This window comes from Anoplopoma fimbria, chromosome 16 (genome assembly GCF_027596085.1).
Source record: "Anoplopoma fimbria isolate UVic2021 breed Golden Eagle Sablefish chromosome 16, Afim_UVic_2022, whole genome shotgun sequence".
NCBI lineage: Eukaryota > Metazoa > Chordata > Actinopteri > Perciformes > Anoplopomatidae > Anoplopoma > Anoplopoma fimbria.
The window spans coordinates 1420713-1446773 of NC_072464.1; the positions used below are offsets into that span (position 1 = coordinate 1420713).

Consider the following 26061-nt stretch of genomic DNA (forward strand, 5'->3'; position numbering starts at 1 on the left):
TCCTCCCCTACTGTACCTCTGAGTGACACCTCACACATCACATGGAGACAGGAAGGGGAGGCGGTCTCTCGTATTTGACCGCAACTAATATTTCCATATGTTAATGAGACTGTTGTTGGCTTTTAGCAGGGGCCAAATGGGTTCTGATTGTGAGCTGAATGGCGGCGTGTTCCCCATTACGCTGCTGATGTTCAGATATTCTTCAGTGAAAGTTGGAAGTTATGAGCAATCAAATGGACATATGGTAATGATGTTTTATTTTTCTTTGAAGGAGAGAAATTCGCTTATTTCCTTTCTTGCAAAAAGTTAGATGATTGCTGTCTGTGCCCTTACTATGAAGCTGAAGCCTGGAGGCCGTTAGCTTAGCTTAGCATAATGACTGTAAACGGGGGAAACAGCTCTGTCCTATCTATGCTGGATAACGGCTAATAACCCCTCTAAAGCTAATTACATTACATTACAGTCATTTAGCAGACGCTTTTATCCAAAGCGACTTACAGTCAGTAGTATGTTACATATCATTCACCCATTCACACACTGATGACAGGCTACCATCAAGGTGCCACCATCAGACTCTAACTAACATTCATCATCCAGTCCACACCGATGGCAAGCCTTCAGGAGCAACTTGGGGTTAAGTGTCTTGCCCAAGGACACATCGACTGCCGAAGCCGGGTATCGAACCACCGACCCTCTGATTGGAGAACTACCTTGCTCTCCACTCCCCGGTAATTAGCTTGCATGTTATATCTTGCATGTTTTACATAAACACAACTGAAAAAATGACAAGTTGTGATTTCACAGAGGACAACCGGCTGTAACTCCTGTAGTCTTGTTGTCACCATGAGGTTGCCAGGCAACCAGAGGAGACTCCAGGGATTCACTTTTACCTAAAAGTACCGACATGTACTTCCCCTTAAAACACAACTTGTTTTTATATTTCTGTTTGTGTACAGGTTGAACATGCTAAGCTAAGCTAATCACTTCCTTACATTGCTTAGGGCCCAAACAAGAGAGTGGTATCATATCTTCTTTTCTAACTCTCTGGAAGAAAAAAAAAAAAGCATATTTTCAAAAATGTGGAACCATTAGGTTATTTAAAATCTTTAAGTCAGACAAATCAAGAAACGCTTCAATCATATGGAGGACCACAAAGAAAAGCAAGCATAAAGCGATGCAAATCTATGCTTACTCACTGAAATATTAAATTACAATGACCATAATTACTGATCTGATAGAACAACATGTCAATTGGAAAGTACAACTCTTTTAAACAGTCCCAACCAGCAGTGAAAATCCCTCCATGTTCTACTACTGATGTCAGGCCAACTATAAACTACAAACAGCAGAGAAGGACTCCATTGTTATTTCTAACTGGTAGAAGCCCTGAGGTTATTTTTCCTCTGCCTTGAAACAAATCAATGAAGCACAACTCACTTTGAACAACTGCACATTTGCTGAAATCAGATGTGGGTGGAGGAGCCAGCCATCATCTCGCTCTACTCTTGTTTGTTGACGGAGCAGGACTTTGATAAACAAAGGCCGCTGTTTGAGAACAGGTGCATAAGCACCAGTTCGGTTTGCGAGAGAGCAATTCAGAAAAACTGACTGATTAGAGAGTGTTTGTTATTCTGCATGCAACCATTTGCATTCTTGTGGATCCTTCCCAAAGTCGCAGGGACGCTCTGGTAACATCGACACTATTTATTTTTCAACTCAAAAGTTTGACACGGATATTTGCAAAAAATGCAAAATATCTCAGCGGTGAAATTGTCCTTTCCTGTTTCTTTGATAGGAGTATCAACAAACAATGCAACTTGATAAAATCAGCCTCTGGTGGAGTTTATTTTTTATTGTTTTAGCCAATGATGCCCCCAAGTGGTGACACTAGAAGTTGCAATAAAGCACAAGTTTACATCACAAAGTAATTCACATATGAAATCTTATAAAACGTTGCACTCGTCATTATTAAACAGACTTTGATTACATCATTCTTGTTCAATGCACGGCCTGTTTATTCACCTGAAACAGAGAAGTCTTGACTTATAGCCATAGTGTGTTTTCACTGGCCGTTCAAACACAACACATGGTTCCCAAACACCCGGCTTATCCTTCCTATCAACACATGGAAGTGTTTTGGAGTCGCTATCTCCTAGCAGCGAGCGCTCTTAAATCACTCATTTTAATATCAAAGCACTTAACAAGAGAATGATGATTGCTTGCAGGTGGATATCCGCGCTGCTTGTCAGGACTGCATTTGAAGAAAATGACTGAGCTCTTATCCGACACGTTACAGTACGGCCAGTGTTTCGACGGGCAAGATCGCATTACAGAAAATTACTTTGGAGTTTCAAGCAATTTTCCCTAAATTACACCGGCCTTTGGTCTCTGGTAAACTTGATTGACTTGAATGGTTTTCATTAGATACAACAAAAAAAGAAAGGGCCTTGCGCAGGCTTTGCTGTTGATGCTCGTACACAAAAAAAGAAAAAAAGTTGGTCGAGGCACTTGAGGGTGAGCGGGTGCAGATGGGACAATGGCAGAGGACGGATATGCAGATCTTGGAATGGGGGTTAAAGGGGACAACAAGGCCCGGCCGTTTGATTTGTGACGCCCATCTGTGTTTCACCATTCTGACGCTCTCCAAGAGACACGACCATTTGTGTATCTGGTCAGTGAAGCACGAACGTGTGCACTGGGTTCATTGAATCCACACAGACTTTCGCAATCACTACTGCATGGTATGTTTTGATGCATCCAGTGTGTTAACAATAAAAAAAAAAAACCTTTTTGTGATTTACACTGTCATATTTGAACTCCAGTCCACCCTCCCCCCCTGTCTCTCCTCATTGACGGAACAACATCTGAGTCATGGAAATCAGTTGGATGTTACTGAGAGCCTGAGCCCGGACTGACAAGAAAATAGCCATGAATAACATGACCACCCTCATTACCATTCTGGGGAAAATACTTAAAGAGATGGATCCAACATGAAGAGTAGTCCAGATATACTCTCAGTGTCACAAAGAATAAGAGCCATTTCTCCTGGCCAGAGATATTCCCCACATTTCCATCAGCTGTTTGGCTGCCTTACCAGCTGCATCAAAAACTGAAATGAAAGAGGAATATCTGTAAGGAATTAAGGGATGGGGTCTTTAATGCTTTAAGAGACTCTCCTATCAGACCTTATGAATAAAGCAGAGATTAGTTCCAAAACTCTGCAACATAAGCCTGAATAGTTCTGAATGTTAAAACAATCTCTACAGCACACATCCACTGGAAATAATTAGTCAACAGAACAGGAACTATGTGTGCGTGCCTTCTGCAGGTTTGTGATGCCATCTTGAGGAGGTTTACTGACACTGCAAGGGACTAAAGCGCTGTGCAATGCTTTCAACTGCAGAGTAAATATTTGGGTTCCATTTCTAGAGTATCAAATGTCTCTAAGCCGGGTCTACTGTAGGTAAAAAACACCATGACAAGCAAAGTGTTTTCTCTGCAGCTCTGATTTGGGGGTAGATTAGCGTCAGAGGAATAAGTAGTCATCAGTTTGATCATCAGGAGCAATTATGACAGAGTAGGCCAAATGTGGCAGTAGTGTATGCCGTGTTTAGACGAATGCCCCCCCCATGCCTCGGAGTTCGCTCGGTTTGAAAAAGGCTAACCCACCCTCATCCTCGTCCTCCGGCCCCCTACAGAGTTGAAGTAAACGTGAAGTCATGTCAACAGCGTATGAAAAAATGACAGTGACACTCAAGACAGTGACGCTGCTTGGATTTGACTTCTTCGTTGATCATCTTTCTCCCGTTGCATCCAGATTGCATCAGCGTGACGTGACACTTCAGAGTGTTTACCAGGCAGGATGAACCCTCCGGCCACAGCAGACATCCATGTGACCACGGTGAACGAGGAAAGCTGCACTCCAACCACAGAAAGATTTTGGACTAAAACAAATATTTTAATAATTTGTATAAGATAAGACAAGATAATCCTTTATTAGTCCCGCAGCAGGGAAATTTGCATTAATAATTCGTAAATAATTGATTATCTTTTTAAATGAGCTCCACCTTAACCTGATAAATCAACATACAACTTAATTAAATCAGAAATAATCATCCAATTTTAATAGCATTATTCAAACCACCATCCTTCATTACGAGATATTTTACTTTTTGTGCTTAATTTCATTTTCCTGATTATACTTATGTTCTTTGGCTTAAGTCAACTTTTGAAATACCTATTGTGGCATTACTACTTTGACTTAAAGTAAAGGTTCTCATTACTTTTTCCAACCACAGATCAAAAGGCCAGAACTGAACAAACACAAATAAAAGGAATGAATGAAAAACAGGAGCATTCGTGTGCACGATTCAGATGATACATATTATAGGTAATAAAAGGCATAGAGAGCGAACAGGCTCTTTGTCCTCTCTATCCCCTCAGTCTGGCCGAGCATGTTCAGAGACTGCAGGGCACAGCGGACCGTGTGTCTGTCCAACGCGGTCACGGCTATGAGCGCAGTACATCCTAAGGCCCAACAGAAGACATGTTCAAGACCTGAGAGCACAGGGAAATTACAGAATGCTTGTACAAAAAAAATATATTCTCTCTGCTTTGTGTCCCAATAACTCAAACATGAACTGATTCTTTGTTCACTTGATTCACAGAGGCTTCTTTACAGACTCACACTTCCTCATGAAAACATTCCTGACCTAAGTCCTTGATTTTTGCCAAAAGGTTACCCACAGTGTAGACCTTCAATACAGTGTTGTCGAGGCAGTCGTCGGTCATGCTTTGATGCAGAGCATGGCATCCAGGAGGCTGTCCGTGTGTCTGACGTGTGCCGTTATGAACCCATGGCTCTTCAGAAGCAGACCGTACTCCGTCGCGCTCCTCTGCCTCCCCTCGCTCATGCTGAGGGACTGGAGCAGGCAGCGCCTCGGGCCGCCTCTGTCCTCATCCAGGAAGATCTCACTCAGCAGGAGTCCGCAGCCTGGCAGTATGGGGAAAGTGCATGATTTGTATGCGGGAATACGACTTTAGAGACCACACTAGTGGTGGTTTTGCCTTTTCCTTTGCTTTAGGCAAAGAATAAAGATCAAGAGGGAAAACAAAAAAATGCCATCAAGTTGGTATTTTGGCTTGGCTTTTGAACTTGCCTCATTCTTCTTGCCAAAGTGCTGTATTATAGATCACAAAAAACGCTTTAAATCAGTTGAACACTGTCTACAGCAGCTGATGTTACTGTAGATATGATTTTATCACCTTGTGGGCTAAAACTGAGCTGCTGCAGTCTGGAAATGAAAAACTGCCCGAGTTTCACTGATACATGACTGAGATTGTTTTACTGAACATGCATTTACATTTTAAATATGTTAGCATTCATCGTTCGGTCAACATGTGGTAAAAAAAAAAGAAAGTTTGAAGAATTTTACCTGGTGTGCAGGAATCTGCGATTTTACTCAGCAGAATATGAACTTTCTCCTCGGGCAAGTCATGGAGAACTCTCGCAAGGATGTACAAGTCTGCTTTGGGCAGCTCGTCTTTAAAGAAGTCTCCTGTTCACGATGAGAGGAGAAAGCCATGCGTTACAGTCACAGAGTGAAGGAGGTGTTACTGGGATATCTGAGACGGCAGAAGCCGGCTTTCTGTCATTGAACAGAGTGTCATTTCATACACACACACACACACACACACACACACACACACACACATACACATACACACATGCTGACCTGCTACAAATGAAACCCTGTTGTCTTTGTGCAGAGGATGGAAACGCTCACTCATTTCAACCACTGCTGGCAGGTCAAACACTGTTACAGACAACCCGGGATGGGCTTTGGTAAACTCATAGGCCATGGCACCAGTGCATCCTGGGGGAAAAAAAGATGATATGTTAAAGAATGGTTAATTACTCTAGGACACAACTTCAAACCTTTGCGTTCTCTCCTTACCTCCGAGGTCGCAAGCAGTTTTAAACCTGGAGAGGTCAAAGGCTGTTGCTACAGCTTTTCCTGTTACTTTAGCAATGCTGTGCATGGCATTCATGAATCTCAGTTTGACCTCTTGACTGCTGTTGTGAGTATCCTTTAAAACAGAAACAAATGAGATGGATGGAAATTTTTATTTTTTATTATTTTCAATTTTTATCCATCCAACTCAAAACTTATCTCTATCACCTGAATCATATCATTGGATGTCTTGCCAGAAGCCCGTTCACGCTGGCTGGCCCCCTCCCGCACAGCGCTTTCAAGATGGGAGAAGAGAGGCCACATGGTGTCGTCACAACGCTGGATGTAGCCCCGCAGCGAGCAGGCAGCATCCGTCAGCAGAAAGTGAGTGGCCAGATCGGTGTTCTCGAACGCCGGCTTCTGGCACGCTGGAAGGAGTAGAGACATCATAAAACATGCAATAGGTTGATTTAAAGTGTAGTTTTAAATGCTATCTCGTTTAGTGACGCGGTCTGACTCACTTCTCTCTCTGCTCCTCAACAGTCCCAGAGACACACAGGCTTCTAGCAGGCACTCGGTGCCCTTCACAGAGGCTTTGATCTCCCCGGCCACCTGCACTGCGTCCAGCCCTGGCCGGCTTTGTAGCAGGTCAAACACACACATCTTGGATGCGGTAAACAGTGCCTGAAACATTTTGAGAAAGGTGGAAAGGATACTGAAGCTGAAGTGCAATTTAATTTATGTGAATGCACTGGTGTGATTTTAGACTGCCTTGTGCTCGCAGATCATGAAACGCATGCAAATGATAAAAAAATAAAGGAATAGAGTCCCACACATAACCCCCAACAAAACCCCAACTAGTCCTTTCTATACTTTTTAAAAACAGATTAACCAAATAAGAGACTCTTTAAGTTGAGCTTTAATGTACATATATGAAAGTGGTATCAATCTTCTAATGTATCTCTCAGCAATAAAGCAAATAAGTGTATTTTCCCAAATGTTTGAATGACAGTTCACCTCAAAATCAAAAATACATATTTTCCCTCTTACCTGTAGTGCCATCTATCCATCTAGAGAATCCACAGACCTTGTTGTGAGCAGTTACAGGAAGGAAGAATTTTCTTTCTACCGTTTCACCGCGCAGGAAGAAGCGTGCATCTACTCGTGGCTGAGAGACTCATGCTCGTGATGGCGCTGGATGTAAACATTAGTTGCCTCCTGCTTGACTGAGCGGTAACGTTAGCTAGCCCAGCGGAGTAATCTTGAGTAACTGGGTCATGATTTTAGGCGCCTTGAGCACCACAAGCCAAGTGCCATATACTCCCATTATATTGGAGAGAAGGCAGACACTTTTTTGGGCCAATATCTCTCACTCTAGGCAACTCACACCAAATCTAGATTGATAAATAACACTATGGGTAAAGGGAAAAATATGCATTATGGATTTTAGTGGTGAACTGTCCCTTTAAGTTGAGCTATATGCTTTACTACATCTAGATGTGAACTACAACAATAACAATCATTTAGTTATACTTGACTACAAACAAACATAAAGCTTTCGCAATATAAGAATACACTGTTTGTCTGTAATAATACCTTTGAGGCTTTGAATCCATCCATCAGATCAATAATTCGCTGCAAGTCTTCTGTTTTCGGCTCACTGTCCTCCTGCTCCATCACATTGAGCTCAATCACCTGCCCTCTGCTGGTCACAGGCGGTACTGTTGTATTATCAGAGTCTCTCAGCAAACCCTCTCTATCCTCTGTGTGTTTAGACAGGCTGTTCACCAATGTCCAGGATCTCCCATTAGCTTCACTTTCACTGCCGTTCTTTTTCACCTATAAATGGGAGACTGTTAATTATAGATAATGACAAAAAAGGTAACAGGTTGTGCTCGACTAACCTCCTGGAGGGGACCGGCTGAAGAGTTCAGGCTGGAGGTGAGTGTGGGATTGTGTTTGGCGGGGGAGCTGGGACTGTGGGTGGATTTAGCTTGCAGGTTGGGCGGGGGCTGTGTGAGCACCGAGGTAGTTTGAGCGCCGATGTGGATCAGCTGGACGGACGTGCTCTCCTGATCCGAGGAGGAGGCGCATTGGTTGTAAATAAGGTCCAGCTGTTTGCAGAAGTGGTTGAGGGGGAAACCCACAACATTAAGGAAGTCTCCATAGACGTACTCCACCAGCATTCCACCGAGAGCCTGGATACCGTAGCCTCCAGCCTTGTCCCTGAAAAACACACACACACACACACACACACACACACACACACACACACACACACACACAGACAGACAGACAGACAGACAGAGAGAGAGAGACAGACAGACAGACAGACAGACAGACAGACAGACAGAGAGAGAGAGACAGATTAGTACAAAAACAGTTGCAAACACCAAAAAGGTGTGTGTGTGTGTGTGTGTGTGTGTGTGTGTGTGTGTGTGTGTGTGTGTGTGTGTGTGTGTGTGTGTGTGTGTGTGTGTGTGTGTGCAATTTCTGCTGACACTTCTTCTGCAGAACAAATCAACCCGGTCAATTTATCTTTTTGCTTACACATTCCATGTCAAGCAGGACAAGGCAAACACAGCTAACACTAAACTCAGGCACCAAAGTCCAAAAATGCCACAGCTCTGTGAATGCCACATCTACTAAATGACCTCCGTTGAGCAAATGCCTGGTTATGTTACTACACAAAGAGTAATCAGCAGCTGCTAAAACATGTGAAAGTTCAAAAGCTTGCCTACTCACATGGGTTCACCGCTATTGATGTACTCCCACAGCATATTATCTGAGAGATCAGCAAACTTCACCTTTGTTTCTTCGTAGAATTCAATCAACTGGTAATCCACTTCGTCTGGGGTGGGGGGGTTTAGAAATGAAATGTTACTGTCCACGACTGCAAACACTACCATTGGCCAGTAAAGGCCTCCCATATACAGCATATTTAAGAAACTGGTTTGGAATCCTACAGTACATGAATGTATAGTTTTCCCCCACAGATGGGCATTTAATAAAAGAAGATAAAACGTTTTAAAGAGTTTGCTTCATTTAATTTAGACAGAAAACAATCTGTAAGTCAAACTGTTATTCCGCTGTCACTTACTTTCTTTCTCATGGCAGAGGACAAGAGCGACACCAGTGAAGACGCTGTGCTCTTTACCGCTCAAGCTGGAAGAGAAGGAGAAAGAAACCCGGAAATGTAAACGAGATCCTCGCCCGCTTCTAATGTTAACTCCAATACAACGTGAACCACACTCACCTTGACAGCATCCTGTAAGCATCATCTTTGTCCGCTGGCTTCTCCAGAATCATGCCATCTACAGTCTGTGGAAATCAAAAATCAGTGGCGGGAGTGAATAATAAAAAAATAAAAGAGAGTAGGCAGATAAAATACAGTAAAGCTTTCCTCCTCTCACCACAATAGTGTCTGCTCCAATCACTATGTCCGGAGTCTTCAGGTGTTTCTAAAGAAAATGAACGCACAAAATGTTTTCAATAAGACATTCGATGGGATAATACATGCTGTCATACAACAAGGAGCTTAACTCACAAAGGGCATCCTCCTGGCCACCTCCAGGGCCTTCTGTTTGGCCGTCTCTACAGCATACTCATGAGGGGCTTTGAAAAGTCCCTTGTCGAGAGTTTCTTTGAACCATGATGGTACCACCTCAAACCGTAAGCCCTGCGATGAAGGAGTGAAAGAAAGCAACCACGAAATGATACCCCAAACCACACTGAACTTTTGATGTCGGCATCAATATTTGAATCTATCTTTTACATAAAAGGAACTGGGACTAAGATATATACTGAGTGGGATATTTCATGTTCAAATATGCAAGTGCAACACTGTTTCTAATTTACCCTGAACACATCTTTTGTAAAGCAATTGCTTTGTTACTTTTGACAGACATATACATCAATACAGATATGTTTTCAATAAGCTGATATTGGTCAATATCTAGTTAAAAATGAACTATTAACTCATTATGCTTATGTCCATTATGATTGACACCATTATAATCAGATAAGACAAAGTAAGAGATGTGATATGTTCTACAGATTCACAAGACAAATGCACCTGGATGTGTGTGCTTCTTTATTATTTTAAAATTTAAAAAACTGTAACTTTGATAACAGCAGTGTTTTAATGATGCATACATTCACATGACAGCTCTTTACTTGCTGAGACCTTTTGCTCAACATTTTTTCACAATAAAAGGAGCATTAGTTGATATATGTATGTATATATATATATATATGTATATATTCCATTGGTGATTTTAACCAGAGGGCAACATACCGCATTGCTGAGAATCTCCAGTCTCCTAGGAGAAGCACTTGCCAGCACAACCAGTTTTCCGGAGAGCTTGGAAATGACAGGGTTCAGCACCATGGTGGTCTTCTTGTTAATCCTCCCTAAGGTGATAAACAGAGTTAAACATTTTAGATCTAGCCTAGTTTAAGTGAAGAGTCAGCAAAAACGAGTCAGATGACTGCTGCTGTCAGGAGGACTGATTAATCAGTCAATCAACACAACGATCAATGCTGAGAATCATTTATGTAATTCAAGGACAAACAAGTTATTTTAAATGGTATAGTTTAGGTTTTACACAAAACAAGCATATTATATTATTGTTTTAAACAGGATGGACTAACCTGGAATAAAAGCAGTGGTTAGTTGCAGCCCTAGACCAATATTTCTCAAACATATATACTAATACATTACATTACAGTCATTTATTTATATCAGCACCTTGAGATTTCTTTGAATTTTAAAGTGTGCTATATAAATAAAATCCATTATTATTATTATTACTACATAGTAACTAGAGACGTAACGTTACATCATGCATAATGTCCCAAGCATATCCTAAAAAACAACCAAGTAGCTAACTTATGACGTGCATAACTAGTTCACAACAAACATTTCAATACAGCTATAACTTGTTAGCTAGCAGCTGATAGCAGCTAATACTGGAGTTGTCACCCCAAAAGAGCCACATGGTTTAATGCACAGAGACGCCTGAACACAGAACATTGTTCGGGTCCGACCGTCCCGTTCCTGTGGACAGTGCAGTGCCTCTCACCTGCTCATGGGTTCCTTCCTCCAGGCAGCAAAGTGACAGAACTGCTTGCTAGCTTGCCGCGACCATAGGACACGAAACAGCAACGTCACGACGCTTGCGTGATGACGTCACAGAAGGTGGGCGGAGCCACGATTTGCACACTGTTAGGATGAAACCTTATCTTCTTATATAATGTCTATGAGCCACTACTCCGACCTCCAATAGTATTATTAATACTAATAACAACAACAATGATAATAATGATAATATTATTATGAATAATAATAATAATAATAATAATAAATAAAAGCATTTATTATACATATATACAACATATAATATACATACATTTTTGAAGAGGAAGAAAACAATGAAGGAAAAAAAAGGAACTTGAAGTTAAAAAGGTCGAAAGGTCAACTACACCAATTCATCACAGTATACAGGCATTTACAGAGATGTCAAAAACTTAAAAAATGTCCATCAGAGAAGGCTTATAGTTTCACATTTTATTTGCCCTTGTGGATGCTATAATTCTTTTTTAATAATAATAAAATATGTTTATGCTTGTGTTTGTATACCCATGATTTTAAAATACATAGGTTACAATAAATGTTATTTTTTCACATTTTAAAATAATACAATTCAGCATGAAGGGAACGTCAATAATAAGACTCAACTGCTGTCCATGTTCATTTTTTCTATAGTGCGCATATAAAAAACTATTATCAAAAATTATTTTGAAATATTAAGATGTTGTAAGAGCTTGACACAGAACACTTGCCGTCTTACTCTCACTTCCTTTGTCATGTCTCTTTTACTTTCTTTCCCTCTCATTCTGTCTCTCTATGCTGTGGATGGTATCAAAGACACCTTCCTGTGTTCTCCCTCTGGACTTTCGACAGCGTAATGTGTGGAGTAAAAACTCTCTTTACGCTCCATCTTCATCGAGTCCATGCTATTCAAGGTTTGCAGATTGATCATCTGTCTCAGCTTCTGTCTGAAATCCTTGGACGCAAAGTAGTAAATGAACGGATCGAGGCAGCTGTTCAGGCAGCTGAAACACAGAGACAGTTTGTAGGCCATATACGCGGACTCCTTATAGAAGAGTCTCAGCACCGTGTGAATCAACAGGAGGATGTTGTTGGGTGCGAAGCAGAAGGTGAACACCATGAGAACGATGATGGCCAGGCGTATGGCTCTCTTTTTCTGGTTCGTCTTGGAGTCTCTGGACAGTTTGCGTATGACACTGACATAGCAGAATGTCGTGACACAGAAAGGGAAGAGGAAGAGAACGAACACCATGCTGAAGAGAAAGGTCGCCCAGGCAGACAGGGACGGGAGCATTTCTTTCTTCAGCACGTCGAAGCATGTGGTGATCCCGAGTTCGGGAATGTCAAAGGTCAGGTCTGTGGTCATCATCGGGTACAGTACGCTCAGGACCACGCCCCACATGAGGAAGCAGCTGAAAACAGCGATGGTCTTCCTAAGGCTGGTCTGCCTGAACTGCATGGGCCTCACGATGCCCAGGTAGCGGTCAATTCCGATGGCCATCATGGTCAGAATGGAGCAGTACATGTTGGTGTAGAAGACAAGGGTCATGACACTGTGGGTCGACACACAGAAGAAGAGAGTTTTAATTAATGCAATGGTTAAAGCAAAAAGATAGATGAGAAGATCAATACCACTCTCCTATTTGTCTGATCGATTTTTTTATTTTTTTATTTAATATTTATTTAACCAGGAAAAAGCCTCATTGAGATTAAAAATCTCCTTTTCAAGAGTGTCCTGGCCAAGACAGCAGCAGCACATTAAACAAAGTTTCAGACATACAACATAAAACCTGTGTATGTCAGCCAGCAGTCGGGTAGCTTAGCTTAGCATTAAGACTGGAAACAGGGGGGAAACCTAGCCTGGCCCTGTCCACTCCATAAGAAAGATACATACACCTGCCAGCACCTCTAAAGCTCACAAATGTACACATTATGACTTGTTTGTTAGATCCATACAAGAACCAAGGTGTAAAAACGAGAAGTTGAACCCTTGGCAAGACAAAACAAGTGTTCTTCCCTAAATGTCAAACTATTCCAACTGGTGGCCTGTGGATGTACACTGAGTAGCAGTGAAAATTACAAAAATGCACAAGCCAAACAACACGCTCTCTCAAAGTTCTGTGGATTTCTGTTGAAGACACAACCATATAAATACATAAACAGCATCCTGCAATTATTAAGAGTACCTGCACATCTTTGGTCCCAGATTCCAGTGGTACCCTTGGAGCTGGTAGGCGATCTGAAAGGGCAGGGCGGCGCCGAGGGCCAAGTCGGTGAGGGTGAGATTAATCATGAAGATGATGGAGGGGGTCTTTGGGGAGGTGCGGAAGATGAGGAGCCACATGGAGAGGCCGTTTCCTGTCAGGTTAATGGCAGTGACAATCATGTAGATGACAGAGATGGCAATGCTGGTGTTGACATTCTGGAACAGGGCCCGGGTGGCGTTGTCTAGCTTGAAGCTGCTGGAATTCCCCGTCATGACTGGATGGGAACGGTTTGTCATCAACTGTGATTTAATGGGACATGTAGTATGTTAATTTCAAAGCAAATAGTGGAGCAGAAATCATGTACATCTTAATTTAACTATGAAGTGTAATTGGTTTGTAATATCTGAATGAAAAAGCATACAACATCGGAACACATACAAAAGAAAAAAACGCTAAACCTTGTCGAAACGGATGCGTTTGCTATCATCCCTCTCTGCGAATGTGCAGAAATTATTTATGTACCGGTGTCAAACAAACACTGTAACCGTTCTTGTGAGAACTCCGCTCTGTGTTATTGTTCTCGTGCGAGTAGTTTTCACACAGGAAAAGAACATGACTGATTTGCGGTAAAGAGCGCCAACTGCCACTGTGGTTTAGCTCCTCCAGCATTGACACCTGACAATCTTATAAGGAGTTGGCTCGCAACTGCCAGTGATTTTATCATCTAAGATCCAACTGAATTGTACCTTCGTGCCATGAGAAAGTGAACACTTCAACGCCTTGTTTGAGACTTGTTGCACATTTTGTTGGCAGTGGTGGTGGGGACATTTGCCACCAAAAGCACTGAGACTTTGCAAGATGCTCTGTAAACTATGCAACGGAAAGTACCCATAACTACACCAAAGATCAGGAGGATTATAACAGTGAAACATTTTTTACACATTGGAAAACATACTGTACTACAAAAATGAAGAGTAGCAAACTGAGAATTTTGGGTTGTAATTTGTGTGTTCTTTCTTGAAAAGTAACAAAAACATTCTTGAATAAATATCATAAGTTTGTTATGCTTATTCATTTTCCCTCCTCTTTTTTTCAAAGGTGTTGTAACCAAGCATTTATTTATCCAATGCATATTATTATTATACTTTCAAGACATATTTATGTATGAGTGTGCAGTCAGGCATGTCGCGTGTTATTGTATGTTCACTACACTGATGTTGAACCTTAGATCTAGGTCACAAATGTAGCTTTTGTGGCCAGTTTTTTGGGGGTTTTGTTTAGAAAAATAAATAAATAAAAATTGCGCTCACCTTTTCACTTTTTCTTTTGACGCATGATAATAACTTACTTGGAACATTTAGAAACGACAAATGTTGACTAAAGTGACTTTGCTGATAAATTAAAAGTGCGAGTAGTAATAGTAAATATTAAACAACTGACACGCCAATTTGGAGCTAATAATTAAAATGTGAAAGTATACATATATTCACAAGGTTAGCACCCTTCCTGGTAAATCTCAGTAAAAGTCAGTCAAACACTCACCTAGGAAACACGGAGGCGGAGGAGACACGAGGCAGATATAGGCGTATGCTGTGTCTGTAGAAGATGAAGGTACAGATATTGTGACTGCTGAGGAAATGAGATTCGAAAGTGTTACAGTGCCAGAGAGAGAGAGAGAGAGAGAGAGAGAGAGAGAGAGAGGAAATGGATCATGTGACAATCTCCATCCTACCAACTGCTGTTAACAGAAACCCTCATCAGATTCAGTCTTGGAAATGACATGTCTGAAAAATCCCCACACTCTCACAGCATGGAGAACACACACATTTTACTCATCATTTGCATGGTTGTCTAATTACTCACCTTGTGGTTCATGAATATTCTCTACAATGTCTAAAACGGTGCCTGAACACGTGGGAAGACTATAACGGGTTTACAGGACCCCAGAATAGAAAACAAATAATTATGGATCTGTGCTATTGAAAGAGAGTGGGACTAGGTAAAGGGGTGTAACTTTCACTTTTACTCATTGTCAATCATATCGCTGCTGGGAGAATAAATAGGAAGAGAAACCACAGATGTTACAACTGTTAGATTCAATGGATCAAAAAGATTAAAGAGGATTAAACATTTCAATTTTTTATTATTTTAACTCAACCATAATCAACTCAATACTCAAACTCACACATATATATATGAATATATATATATATACACATTCCCTCAGTATGAAAGTTTTTTAAATGAAGTGAGAACACAGTATACAACCCCTTGTTCACGAGATTGACGGGGGGTGGTGAGGCGTTCTATTGCTGCAGGCTTCCTGTTGATTATGACAGTTCTGCTTTATTTGGGTGACATTGTCCTAGGCACTGTCAGTGGAATCAGTCTGTTAAATTCAATACAGAACTTTTTTTTTTGGGGGGGGGACTTTATATCTACACCCACTAATGATAAGATACCCCTGGGTGTTCATATGCGTTATTGCAAACTATATCTGACTCATATCCACCATTTTTAAACGTGCACTCTGGGTGGTGCTGCAAACAAATGCTGCCTCACCCAAACTATCAAAATGACTGAAACATTGATTTCGTCTCTTATAACGGTACGAGAGCTTTATTTTCTTCAAGAATACAAGAGGTATGATAGACAAATGTAAGGTGGTGTGCAAAAACAATAGAAGGCTTGTACAACAGATATATTACTTTATCAATACTTGTGGCTCTTTTGATTTATTTTTACTTGACAGTAGTAATAGAAAAGACGTTTTCATTTATCTGTGTCATACATTGCAACTTTACATTGTGTTTCTAGGAAATGCTTTATATATACGTAGATAATGTGTTCTTCCTGGCTCATGGGTGGTCATGTACAAAGCTTTGCTCACAAAAAAAAAAAAAAAAAATTCTGTTGGATGACACAGCAGAATAAGAAGAACCAAAAACATTGTTCTTTTTTTTATCAATTATAACTCTTATCCCCACTCATTCGCTCACCTCTACACACAAAAATACACATGGGATTTCATCTGTGATATTTCCTACATCCATTGTTTGTAAGTTCTACTTACATTATATTTAATTTTAATAAAATCTATAGGATTATTCAAAACCTCCAGGTTCAGCGGAGTCTACAAAGGCTTATTAACAAGATCTGTTGCGGAGGATGAGGTCATGGTTTCACCAGAAAACTGATGAAGATACGACAGGAGAGCTGCCTCTTACAGGGACAAACTTCATATCACCAAAAGGAATGACACTGGACTGTCTCACACTGACTGGTTGTGCTATCATTAAGGTAACTATCATTATTATCTCCGCCAGGAGATTATGTATTGGGTGGCGTGAGTGTGTGCATGCATGAGGGAGCATCTGTGTCTGTCTGTCTGTCTGTCTGTCTGTCTGTCCAAGGCTAATCTCCCATACTGCTGGATCTATAAGCCTAATATTTGTTGTCCTCAGTTATGAGTGTATGCCTAAGGACCTCTTGTGGTCGCAGTGACTCAGTTTTTTTTTTCATCAGTTTTCTGGTATGTATGTATGTATGTATGTATGTATGTATGTATGTATGTATGTATGTATGTATGTATGTATGTATGTATGTATGTATGTATGTATGTATGTATGTATGTATGTAGGAGCTCTGACTACTTCTGAGTGTCTTCTTTTGTTGGTAGGTGGAGAGCTAGTTAGCTGTTAGCAGCCGGTGAGACACCCACGTATACTGTGTTTGGCTAACAGAGCTCACAGCTACAGACCTAAACACACAGCAAGACTGACAGTTTCTGTTCAGAGGAAGCATAAAACAGTCAACATGAAGGGTTGTAAAGGGAACCACAGTTTAGCTGCACGGAGCCGCTAAAGATAGCTGTCTAGATACAAATGAGAGCGTATCCGTTGTCTGAGACATGCGAGTGAAAAAAAGTGTGTGAAGTGTGGTTTCCATTTAAAGTGCAGCGGTCCGTGCGGACACACCTGGCGGTGATCTGCACACAACCTTAACTTTACTCTTGTAGTTCACCCGTGTTCTCAGTATTTTTCACATGGTTAATTCCAAGGATTCTTTGAATACTAAACAGTAAGACAATTATTACTAAGTACTTAAAATGTTCATGCTCTGGCAAAACTAAAACCTTGACCAACATTCACAGTTCTGTTGTGTGTTATACCAAATACAGATGCAAACGATTAAAAGTTTTGTTTGCTTTTGAAGTGCTTTTCTCCCTCAATGGAGTATATTATTTTGAAAAGCTCACGGATAACCTGTCAAATCGGTCACCATCAGCTTGGGCTGAACGACTATTTCTATCTTTTTTATAAACATCCAGTCTGCTCACTGTTCATCTTTGCTTTTGTCAAACCCCTTCTCCAGGCCCGTTGCCATAGCGGCCGCCTCATAGCAATGCTCCGTCCCGGGTTCGGGGGAGTGGCCCACAGGGATGCAGTCGTAGCCTTTGCCAGTTGAGCTCATGCGCTTCCTGTTACGTGCTCCTGGCTGATAGAGCTGCATGGCCGGACGGTCCTGCAGGGAGACAAGAGAGCAGGGACATGGGAGAGACAAGCAGCACACATTTTGAATATACATATAAATATATGTATATTTACATGCTTAATCGTCTTCTTTACCAGCTTATTCACGAGTCACACAGGGCTGAAGTGTATCCCAGCATGCACTGGGTCGGCAGGTACAGAAAACAACTTCAACGCTCAAATGCTCATCCATATGTGCAACAGTAAGTGAATGCATCGTAGAATAACTATGACCACATTAACTTTATCATCCTTTGTTTAAATCTCTTTTTCTGATCTGTAATGTTTTCTTTGTAATTTTTTATGTAGTTCAATTTAATGTTCATCCATCCCTGAATGATTACCACTGCTAAATTGATAGAACAGCAGTTTTTCTTTGAGCCATCTCCACAAATTACCTTTACGAGCTATTTAGTGTCTTACGTTCACCTGATTTGCTGTTTTTTTGTTTGTTTTTTGCATTATGTTTTTGGGGTTGTCTGTCCCATTCTCGTGGCCGAGATATATCAGAAATGTATTTGGCACAAACGTCCACCTGGACTCAAGGCGAGCTGATACAATTTTGGCGGTCAAAGGTCACAGTGACCTCACAAAACATGTTTTTTATGGCCTGAATTAAAATGCTTATTATGACCATTTCACACAAATGTGCACTAGGATAAAATGATGACATTTTGGACAGACTTGGATTTAAACTGAATTTTTCTAGTAGTTCTGTTTCGAGGTTTGATTTCAAGAATCAAACCTTGCAGTTGTGAAATAACATGTCATGTAAATGGAAAACCTTTTTCTAAGATAAGATAAGCTTACTGTAGAAAGATGACTGAACGCGGTTAGGTTGAGACAAGCGCTATCTCTACGCCGACTTCAGGGCATGAGAGGGACAGTTTCTATGACAATAATACACTAAGGACAGTAAGGAAACATGATTTCTTGGAGCTGATGATTATCATCTGTAAAAAAACAAACAACACACATCAACCAACATCTGAACCAGAGTTACACGTAATTAGGTGTCACCTTCCCCCCCATCTCATGCTCACCTTCTCGCTCACCTTGTTTCGGAGGCGTTCCTTCCTGCTACCCAGGTCCTCCCTGTCCTCCTTCCCAAGTTTGTCTCCACTGTCGGGGCAGTAGGAGTAGCCGCCATGATGGTGCCCCTCTTTCTTGGCTCGGTCCTGGCAGTAGCCCTTCCCCCATTTGGTCTCGTCTTTGCGGCGCATGAACTTGTCAAACTCGTAGTGGTGCCGCTGCCGTTTCCTCTCCTCGTCCTTCCCACGGTGATCCTTATCTCTCTGTCTACGGCCGTGCTGCTCTCTCTGCTCCTTGTCACTCTCAGGCTGACCTCTAGTGGTCAGAGTGGGGATTGCACAGACACCACATTCATAATTATCACACAGACATAGTTCTTTGTAGGGAGTGTTTCTATTTACTCTAAAATATGGATGTATATTTACATTTTAAATTATTTTACCTTTAGATGATAGGTTTCAAAACACGTTTTTCACAACATTCTCACATTTTGTTGTTGTTTTTGGCTCTAATACATTTTATAAATGACTTGACAATTATTTAGTGAATGATAGCAGATTCCAATGCTGATATATATATATATATATTTATTAGGTGTAAGAGTTGCCCCTCTTCTTTTATTTAACGATTTGAACCTTTAATGACTTTTTTAGGAAATAATGTATTTATGCAATTTTTGATCAGCAATCATCCATGGACTACATCCCCTGTCACACCATCATCTTTCATGGTTCCCGCCCTGGACAGAGCTGTCCAACACAATAGTGCTGAGTAGACTGAGCTAACAATGAGCTCGACCCAAGGCTTTTTATATAAAGTTATTTTAGAAGTTTACAGCTATTGAGAAAACAAATAAAATTTGATTTAGATGTAAACAAAGCATCTTTATTATTATGACCATAAAGAAGGGTTCATATCAAAGAGGCATATAGCCTATGTCACGTATGCTAATATCAATTATAAACCCTTGACAAAATCCTTATATATAAAGTGAAAAATTAAAAGTCGTTAGGAAAATCATAAGCCTTTGAAAAAAAGACCATATCTGCATGAAGGCTGGCTATTCCATGAAGTCATATCTCAGAAATGAATTGTGTGAACCAGTAGAACAACAGGAACCTGCAGTTAGCAGCTGGTGCATGAAACCTCCCACATTTGGACACTTTTCAGATCTGAACTTGTACTTTTTATTTTTCCATTTTTACCTTTGTTACAGCTGGTCTATTTTACTTGAATTGACTGAAATGCCCTGTCATATTTAGGTCTGAGCCAAATCCAGTGCTGTACCGACAAGTTTCACAAGTTGGCAGAACCATTTCGCATCCATTAAAGGAATTTTGAGCGGGACTTATTTTCCATCTTATGTGGCATTAATCAACAGTCTACCCTATTGATATGGGGTGCCGTAACACCACAAACACACCCCTACTTCCAACTTCTCTGGAATCTATGAAATGTAAAGGTCTTTCAGGTTAAATAGAGGGGCCTGTATAAAAGCTAAATTAGCAAAAGGTATGCTCACATACAGGTTGACTTGTTTATACAGCCTCAGAGTGCCTGAACGTAGAGTGCTATCAAATCTCCAATTGGGGCCATCTCACACAATCCTTACTTTTCTTTTGGGTCCTTCGTCTTCGTTTGTCCTCCAGCTTTCTCCCATTTACATCTGTCCGTCTCCCCGACATCACTTTTGTCCTTGATTCGGTCTGAATCCACGTCGTCGTCCCTGTCGCTCTTCTTCAGGAGCTGGATATGCAGATTAAAAAAAAGCAACATTCCATCATTGCATGCTACTGCCCCATCAATAAACACATTACTTTTCAAATGACAGAGCGTCACCTTGATTTTGATGTCTTTATCAGACAATTTCTTCTGCTTCTCCGCCTCTTTCCGTTTGCGTCTCTCCTCCTCCCGCCGCTTCCTCTTCTCCTCCTCCCTTTGTCGTTTCTTCTCCAGCTCCCTCCTCCTCCTCTCCTCCCTCTTCTCCTCTCTTATCCTCTGTGAGAAAAGATGTGGCACATTAAAGAGAGGATTGTTCAAAGCAGTTTGAAGAGTAATTTCTTTTTTATTCAAGCATTTGTCATTTCTCACTTGTTTCTCGATTTTCTTATTTTTGATGTACTCCAACAGTGGTGTTGTCCGTTTGGCTGAAATCAATGAAAGAAAGAAAACAAATGAAGACAAGTAGAGATAAGTATTTTTTTGAACCCATATAAACCTAAATCTTGATCTTTGGGGTACCGTACCTATGAGCTCTCTGGTCTTGGCCTCTATCTCTCCCAGCAGAGTCTCTGGGTTGGCCATAGACTTCTCTTCATCACAGGAGTAATTCTCCAAGAACCGTTTATACTCTGGGTCTGAAGGGGTTTAAGATCCAGGATGAGTGTACAATAAGATTCAAGGTCTGATTCCCTGTACCTAACTTCAGGATAACTAGCTGAATAGGATGTTTACTACACTATATATCAGGGATTTTTTCTTAAAATTATGGCTCAAGCTTTGTATTTCAGCACCTTCTTCAATGCTCCCGGCTTTGGCATCTTTCTTTTTCAGCTTCTTCTTGGAGATTTTCTGGAAGGGGGCAAACTCCACCACGGCAGGATACTCCTGGCCTGAGCAAATATTGAAAATAAAGGGCAGCTCATCATATAACAGATGTTATCAAACAGTAACAACGGCAACAAAAGCTCTAAAGCCGCCTCTGGGGCCCATTAAATCCAGCCCTAAGCGGTAAAACAAACACATCTTTGTTTTCATTTAATATGGCAGAATACATTGCACTGTTTCACGGAAGCCTAACAGAGTTCAAACGAAGATAAATACCCTTGTTGTCAATGAAGACGTAGCCATCAAACCGGTCCCTGAACAGGAGGATATCTTCAGGGTTTTTGAAATTGACATACGCTCTGGAGAACAGGTGGGGATAAAGACTGTGGACAGAGAGAAAGAGAGTGTAATAAACATTCACATGTTAGGGAAAAGCAATAAGATTTGGTATCATAAGCATAAACATAGCGTATGTTCGTTTTTGATTGGATGAAGCGGTTATCACCTTTGATCAGCCGGAAAGAACTCAAAATAGTCATAGGATGGAAGCGGACTGAGCTGCTCCTCTAGCTGCTCCTTCGACAGGCTAGGTGGAAGCCTTCGGATCACCACCTGTAATCAACCATTTATATATTATTTCTTCAGCTCAGCAGGAAGAGCCGTGTTGGTATTCTAGATCATTAAGTTTGTCTTTCAAAAGAAGACTCAGTTTTTGAACATCTGTTGTTAAGATCTTGATTCCAGATGTCACAGAAACAAATATCAGACAATGACTCGAGGGGAAAAGAGCACAGCTAGGGGTGAAAACCAAAGACATGGGGTAACTTTGATAATCACAGATGGCATCGTGAGAGATTGATGAGTCAGATATACTGAATGTTTTGATACATTTTTCTTGTGCTTCACAATCATAAAAAGGAGCGTACCACCATTTGTCGGTTTATTACTAAACTGCAGCTTCATGCACACTTTACTTTTATGGAAGTCCTACACTAAACTGCATGAGTAACTCTCTGACACTGCCAATGGACCACTCATTACAAACTCATTTCTCACTTGTTTTTGGTGGTAATGTGTAGTCATGTGACCATGGTCAAAATTCGTTTATAGACTCTGGTAAGATGTTAACACTAGACCTTCAACAAAGCAATGGGAACAAGATTCGACTATACAGATATGATTCTGCCTGACAGACTGGAACGACATGGTTAACATTAAATATATTTCACTAACGTTTTGGTTTTTTTATATTGTGTAAACAGATTACAAAATGCAACACAGACAGAATAAGAATTTCAATTGTCAATGTTTTTGACTCCAACACAGTGTAATAAATAATGCAAATTATTATTAGTCGGCGCAGGCTGAAAACTCACCTCTTCAAGAAGTACTACCCTGAGCCTTCCTCGTAGCACTTATTGTATTCGTATTAGTTGCTGCACTTATTGAATTCGTATTCGTTTACTGCACTTATCCTATTCGTAGTAGTTTGTAGCACTTATTGTATTCGTATTAGTCTGTTGCAATTATTGTTTTCGTAGTAATTTGCCTCTGCACTATACTTTTGCTCTGGTTTATGCTTTAAGATGCTTGTTTAAGAAAGGAGATGCACTTATGACTTCTGGTGACTAGTAGTTCTCTTGAATACCTATGTTGAACACACTTATTGGATAAAAGCGTCTGCTAAATGACTGTAATGTAATGTAATGTAATGTAATATTTCACTAACGTTTTGGTTTTTTTATATTGTGTAAACAGATTACAAAATGCAACACAGACAGAATAAGAATTTCAATTGTCAATGTTTTTGACTCCAACACAGTGTAATAAATAATGCAAATTATTATTCAGAACCCACAGAACACCTTGGCAATTCTTAAACTAGATTTAGGATCCTAGAAGCACGATTAATGTCGATGGAGCTTGTTTTAAAACCACAGACTGGATTGGCCACAGTGTCACATACAGTCTGCACTAACATGAGATTACAGGTGTATCTGGTCGCTGTCCGTGGTGCTGATCCTCTCCTCCTCTCCTCCATGTCTGTTTCACAGTAAACACAATGCGACACGTCGGAGGCGCTCGGCCACCCACCTTGGTGAAAACCTCTTTCTTCTCCTCTTTCTGCTTCAGGTTACCGGGGATGTTCTCCTGCTCCCTCGGGACGTCTCTGAACTGGATCTCCACCACGCTTTTCTCCTTGCCCGCGGTCATTTGGTCCTTTTCAGACCTCATTTCTCCCCATCTCCCTCTCGTCCGCGTTAAGTCGCTGTGATCTCGCGAGAGTATTGGAGATATCGCGAGAGGAGCAACAGACAGCTTTGATATCACGCTCCTCTGAAACTGTGTCTGCATATATAGATACTATATATATAGATACTATATATATATATATAGATATATATATATACTATATACAGATACTATATACAGATACTATATATAGATACTATATATAGATACTATATATATATATATATATAGATACTATATATAGATACTATATATATATATATATATATATATATACTATATATAGATACTATATATAGATACTATATATAGATACTATATATAGATACTATATATAGATACTATATATAGATACTATATATAGATACTATATATATACTATATATAGTATACTATATATATATAGATACTATATATAGATACTATATATATACTATATATATATACTATATACAGATACTATATATATATACTATATATAGATACTATATACAGATACTATATATAGATACTATATATAGATACTATATATAGATACTATATATATACTATATACAGATACTATATATAGATACTATATAAAGATACTATATACAGATACTATATATAGATACTATATATAGATACTATATAAGATACTATATATAGATACTATATACAGATACTATATATATATATATACTATATATAGATACTATATATATATATATACTATATATAGATACTATATACAGATACTATATATACTATATAGATACTATATATAGATACTATATATAGATACTATATATAGATACTATATATAGATACTATATATAGTATACTATATACAGATACTATATATATATATACTATATACAGATACTATATACAGATACTATATATAGATAATAGTATACAGATACTATATATAGATATATATACTTTAGATACTATATATAGATACTATATATACAGATACTATATATATATACTATGCAGGCTGTGATACAATACATTTTTTAATCGTTTTTTTGGATGAAATCTTTCACATGATGTACAACAAAATGTTTTCCACTATTAAATAATTGCTATCCTGTTTAAATCTATTTTTTTTTTGCTGCACTGCCTTTGTGTTATCTGTGTAATTGTCATCAACTCATTGTTACTATTGAAAAAAATGATTTAAATCTCAGTGGACTTCCTCGATATAAATAAAAATAGTATACATTTATTAGCATCGATAATACTTTAAGTACCAAAAGTCAAAATTATTATTTTGCAGAACAGTCCACTTCAGAATAATGTTTAAAATATTATAAGATCATGATCTTTGATTAATGCACGGCTCACTTTAATGTTGTGGTAAAGGTGGGGTGATTTAAATGTACTTTATACAGCCTATTGATTATAAAAAGGTTGTCTTAACCGGTAATAATACACCATAATTTAGATATTTATATATTTTTTAATTATTATTTGCAGAGTAAAAAGTAACTCAAGTTAGCCTATATAGTGGAGTACAATGTTTTGTGTTGAATCGTAGTGGAGAAGAAAAATGGTTGTACCATAGTACAAGTAACCAATTGTACTTCAGTAGCCTAGAATACTTGAATAAATGTACTTCGTTACTTTCCCCTATTGTCCACAACATTCCAAACCTATATTTAAAATAAAATATGCAACATGTTAAATTCTAACTAACGCATCGACTGACACATCTCTATAGTAAATGGTCGTACAGCTGTTTTTTTAAGGACCATAATCAAATCCATATTTCATTAACTCAATTTATTTATAGAGAACAAACATCTGTGTATTTTTTTTCACGTATCCCTCTGCTGCATCAATGCATACAAAGATGAAGGCTTTGTATGCATTGATACAAAACAAACATTGATACAAAACAAAACAATATAACAAAACAAAACAAAACAATATATACAAAACAATATATTTGTGGGAGCACAAAGGCTTCAGCTTTGTGCTCCCAACAAATATATTGTTTTGTGAAAATAAAACCGAGTCCCACTTTGTTTTTCACAATGAATGTCCCCAGTGTGTTCCGGAGCCAGTCAGGGTGTCCAGCAGTCCTCGGTGACAACGTGAAGGTCCGGGGTCGGGCTGCGGGGCTTCATGCTCCACTGACCCGAACAATGCGAGCTGCCCACGGCGGCGCTGTCCGCTGAGCTCCGGGGCTCCGGGATGAAGGACTGGCTCACTGACCTCCCGTGGACGTCTCTGCAGGGAACTGAAGAAAAACAAAAATGATATAAAAGGCCAAATAAAAGGTTTTCAAATGGAAATGACGAATAAAGTAGACTGGGGTTTTTTTTGGTTTTTTTAGCCTGGCCTAAAGAAATCTTTACATCTGAGAGCATTTTCTTAAGCTGGTTACATTACATTACATTACATTACATTACATTATAGTACATTACATTACA

At 39.8% G+C, this 26061-nt stretch overlaps 3 protein-coding genes across 5 annotated transcripts; all 3 read right to left on the minus strand.

Moving 5' to 3' along the window:
- Positions 1-1841: 1841 nt before the first annotated feature.
- Positions 1842-11207, minus strand: asmtl (acetylserotonin O-methyltransferase-like). 3 transcript variants are annotated; one of them, XM_054615611.1, is made up of 16 exons: positions 11039-11207; positions 10252-10367; positions 9502-9633; positions 9368-9415; positions 9211-9275; positions 9055-9119; positions 8700-8805; positions 7859-8180; positions 7551-7793; positions 6476-6638; positions 6183-6382; positions 5958-6090; positions 5736-5876; positions 5436-5558; positions 4747-4993; positions 1842-4527 (listed from the first exon to the last, which is right to left on the minus strand). In XM_054615611.1, the coding sequence occupies exons 2-15, from the start codon at positions 10342-10344 to the stop codon at positions 4788-4790; spliced, it is 2040 nt and encodes a 679-aa protein (XP_054471586.1). In that variant the 5' UTR covers positions 10345-10367; positions 11039-11207; the 3' UTR covers positions 1842-4527; positions 4747-4787. The 3 variants fall into 3 exon arrangements, with proteins under 3 accessions (XP_054471586.1, XP_054471585.1, XP_054471584.1); XM_054615610.1 differs by having other exon boundaries at positions 1842-4557; XM_054615609.1 differs by having other exon boundaries at positions 1842-4993.
- Positions 11208-11366: 159 nt separating this feature from the next.
- On the minus strand, positions 11367-14897 carry p2ry8 (P2Y receptor family member 8). Its single transcript, XM_054615630.1, has 3 exons — positions 14817-14897; positions 13254-13573; positions 11367-12620 (listed from the first exon to the last, which is right to left on the minus strand). The coding sequence occupies exons 2-3, from the start codon at positions 13568-13570 to the stop codon at positions 11861-11863; spliced, it is 1077 nt and encodes a 358-aa protein (XP_054471605.1). The 5' UTR covers positions 13571-13573; positions 14817-14897; the 3' UTR covers positions 11367-11860.
- A 2675-nt stretch (positions 14898-17572) lies between these two features.
- On the minus strand, positions 17573-23620 carry upf3a (UPF3A regulator of nonsense mediated mRNA decay). The gene is made up of 10 exons (XM_054615800.1): positions 23480-23620; positions 21891-21997; positions 21662-21768; positions 21352-21450; positions 21085-21195; positions 20930-20985; positions 20678-20836; positions 20451-20584; positions 18850-19153; positions 17573-17798 (listed from the first exon to the last, which is right to left on the minus strand). Exons 1-10 carry the CDS (start codon positions 23618-23620, stop codon positions 17610-17612), a joined length of 1407 nt encoding a protein of 468 aa, XP_054471775.1. The 3' UTR covers positions 17573-17609.
- Positions 23621-26061: the final 2441 nt, after the last annotated feature.

Coding starts and splice junctions, on each gene's coding strand:
- asmtl (XM_054615611.1), bottom strand. CDS start 10,344: ATGGTGCTGAACCCTGTCATTTCCAAGCTCTCCGGAAAACTGGTTGTG. Junction 8,181..8,699: donor ATCAATAGCGGTGAACCCAT/GTGAGTAGGCAA, acceptor TGTGTTTTTCAG/GGACAAGGCTGGAGGCTACG. Junction 5,559..5,735: donor CAGGGTTTCATTTGTAGCAG/GTCAGCATGTGT, acceptor CATCGTGAACAG/GAGACTTCTTTAAAGACGAG.
- p2ry8 (XM_054615630.1), bottom strand. CDS start 13,570: ATGACAAACCGTTCCCATCCAGTCATGACGGGGAATTCCAGCAGCTTC. Junction 12,621..13,253: donor CTGGGACCAAAGATGTGCAG/GTACTCTTAATA, acceptor GTCGACCCACAG/TGTCATGACCCTTGTCTTCT.
- upf3a (XM_054615800.1), bottom strand. CDS start 23,620: ATGAGGTCTGAAAAGGACCAAATGACCGCGGGCAAGGAGAAAAGCGTG. Junction 21,998..23,479: donor AGAAAGAGGTTTTCACCAAG/GTGGGTGGCCGA, acceptor GGTTGATTACAG/GTGGTGATCCGAAGGCTTCC. Junction 21,769..21,890: donor TTCTTTCCGGCTGATCAAAG/GTGATAACCGCT, acceptor CTCTGTCCACAG/TCTTTATCCCCACCTGTTCT.